Genomic DNA, 1,184 nt, shown 5'->3' on the forward strand with positions numbered 1-1,184 from the left:
CCAGCCAGCCGCCAAGTCAGCACTTCCAGCTGCCCACCGCCCTCCTGGTGGCACCCCGAGCAGGACGGCAGCTTCCCCACCACCCGTGGGACTGCCCTGCCACAGGGACCCTGCACTGCAAATCTGAGCCGTGCCTTTCAGCAGCCGTGCCCCTCCATGCCATGGTGTTCCTGTGCCCGCTGGACCAAGCCAGGTCTAATCCTGCCCTGCTGGTGCTGTCCCAGCTCCTGAGATGTCTGTCATGGGGAGGAGACCCGTGTGCCCCAGCCCAGCACTGGGCACCCCCAGAGCTCCCTGGGTCAGTGCTCCAGCTCAGCTCTGCCCCATGTCCCTGTCCCACAGTCCTGACCTCTAGGCAGCGGATCTGTCTTCCTGACGCTCCTAATTACACGGGCTGGCAGTGGCCACTGGCGCACCTGTCCCTAAATCAGGCACTGCCATCAGTGCTGTCACGGGCAGCGCGGCTCGCTGCCTGTGCCTGGCACCGAATCGATTTTTTACCTTCCCAGGGATGATCTACGGAGCCGTGCCCCATCGGGACACATTTTACCTTAATGACTTGATTCTTCTGTGTGTCTCCTGGTGGCCCTTAAGGGTCATGGGGGTTCTTGCGGGGGCAGCCTGGTCTCGCAGGGCTGCAGGGGACAAAGCAGGGGTTTGGGATGCCCCTTCCCCAGCCTCCCCTTGCCTCAGGGCACCCTCCTTGGGAGGAGGCAGGATGCTGCAGCCCCCTGACCAGTGCTACCCCCAGGCATGGCCACCTACACGGACAAACTCTTCAAGTTCCGCAATGGGCGCTGGGAGGACCTCCTGAGCGACGAGGTGAACCGGGACGTGGCCAGCCGCTTTGCTGCCCGCTCCGTCGCCTGCGTGGACCGGACGGTGAGCAGGCAGGACATGGTGGGCAGGGGGCATCTCCGCTCCCTTCCCACCCCCCGTGCCCCTCCAGCCCTCCCCTGCTCTTCAAGTCGCAATGGGCGCTGGGAGGACCTCCTGAGCGACGAGGTGAACCGGGACGTGGCCAGCCGCTTTGCTGGGCGCTCCGTCGCCTGCGTGGACCGGACGGTGAGCAGGCAGGACATGGTGGGCAGGGGGCATCTCCGCTCCCTTCCCACCCCCCGTGCCCCTCCAGCCCTCCCCTGCAGGGTCCCGGGGGGCCCCTCCCCTCCCCTGGGCACCAGCCC

The 1,184-nt window shown here is 66.3% G+C and overlaps 1 protein-coding gene across 1 annotated transcript in view; it reads left to right on the top strand.

The window, feature by feature from the left end:
• The window catches only part of CRTAC1 (cartilage acidic protein 1), a 9,477-nt gene that overhangs the window by 1,891 nt on the left and 6,402 nt on the right, over window positions 1-1,184 (top strand). Inside the window, 1 exon segment of the mRNA XM_035900937.1 lies at window positions 752-882. Within this exon segment, the coding sequence (XP_035756830.1) occupies window positions 752-882 (131 nt within the window).

The sequence above is a fragment of the Egretta garzetta genome, unplaced genomic scaffold (assembly GCF_000687185.1).
Source record: "Egretta garzetta isolate BGI_Z169 unplaced genomic scaffold, ASM68718v1 scaffold888, whole genome shotgun sequence".
Taxonomy (NCBI): domain Eukaryota; kingdom Metazoa; phylum Chordata; class Aves; order Pelecaniformes; family Ardeidae; genus Egretta; species Egretta garzetta.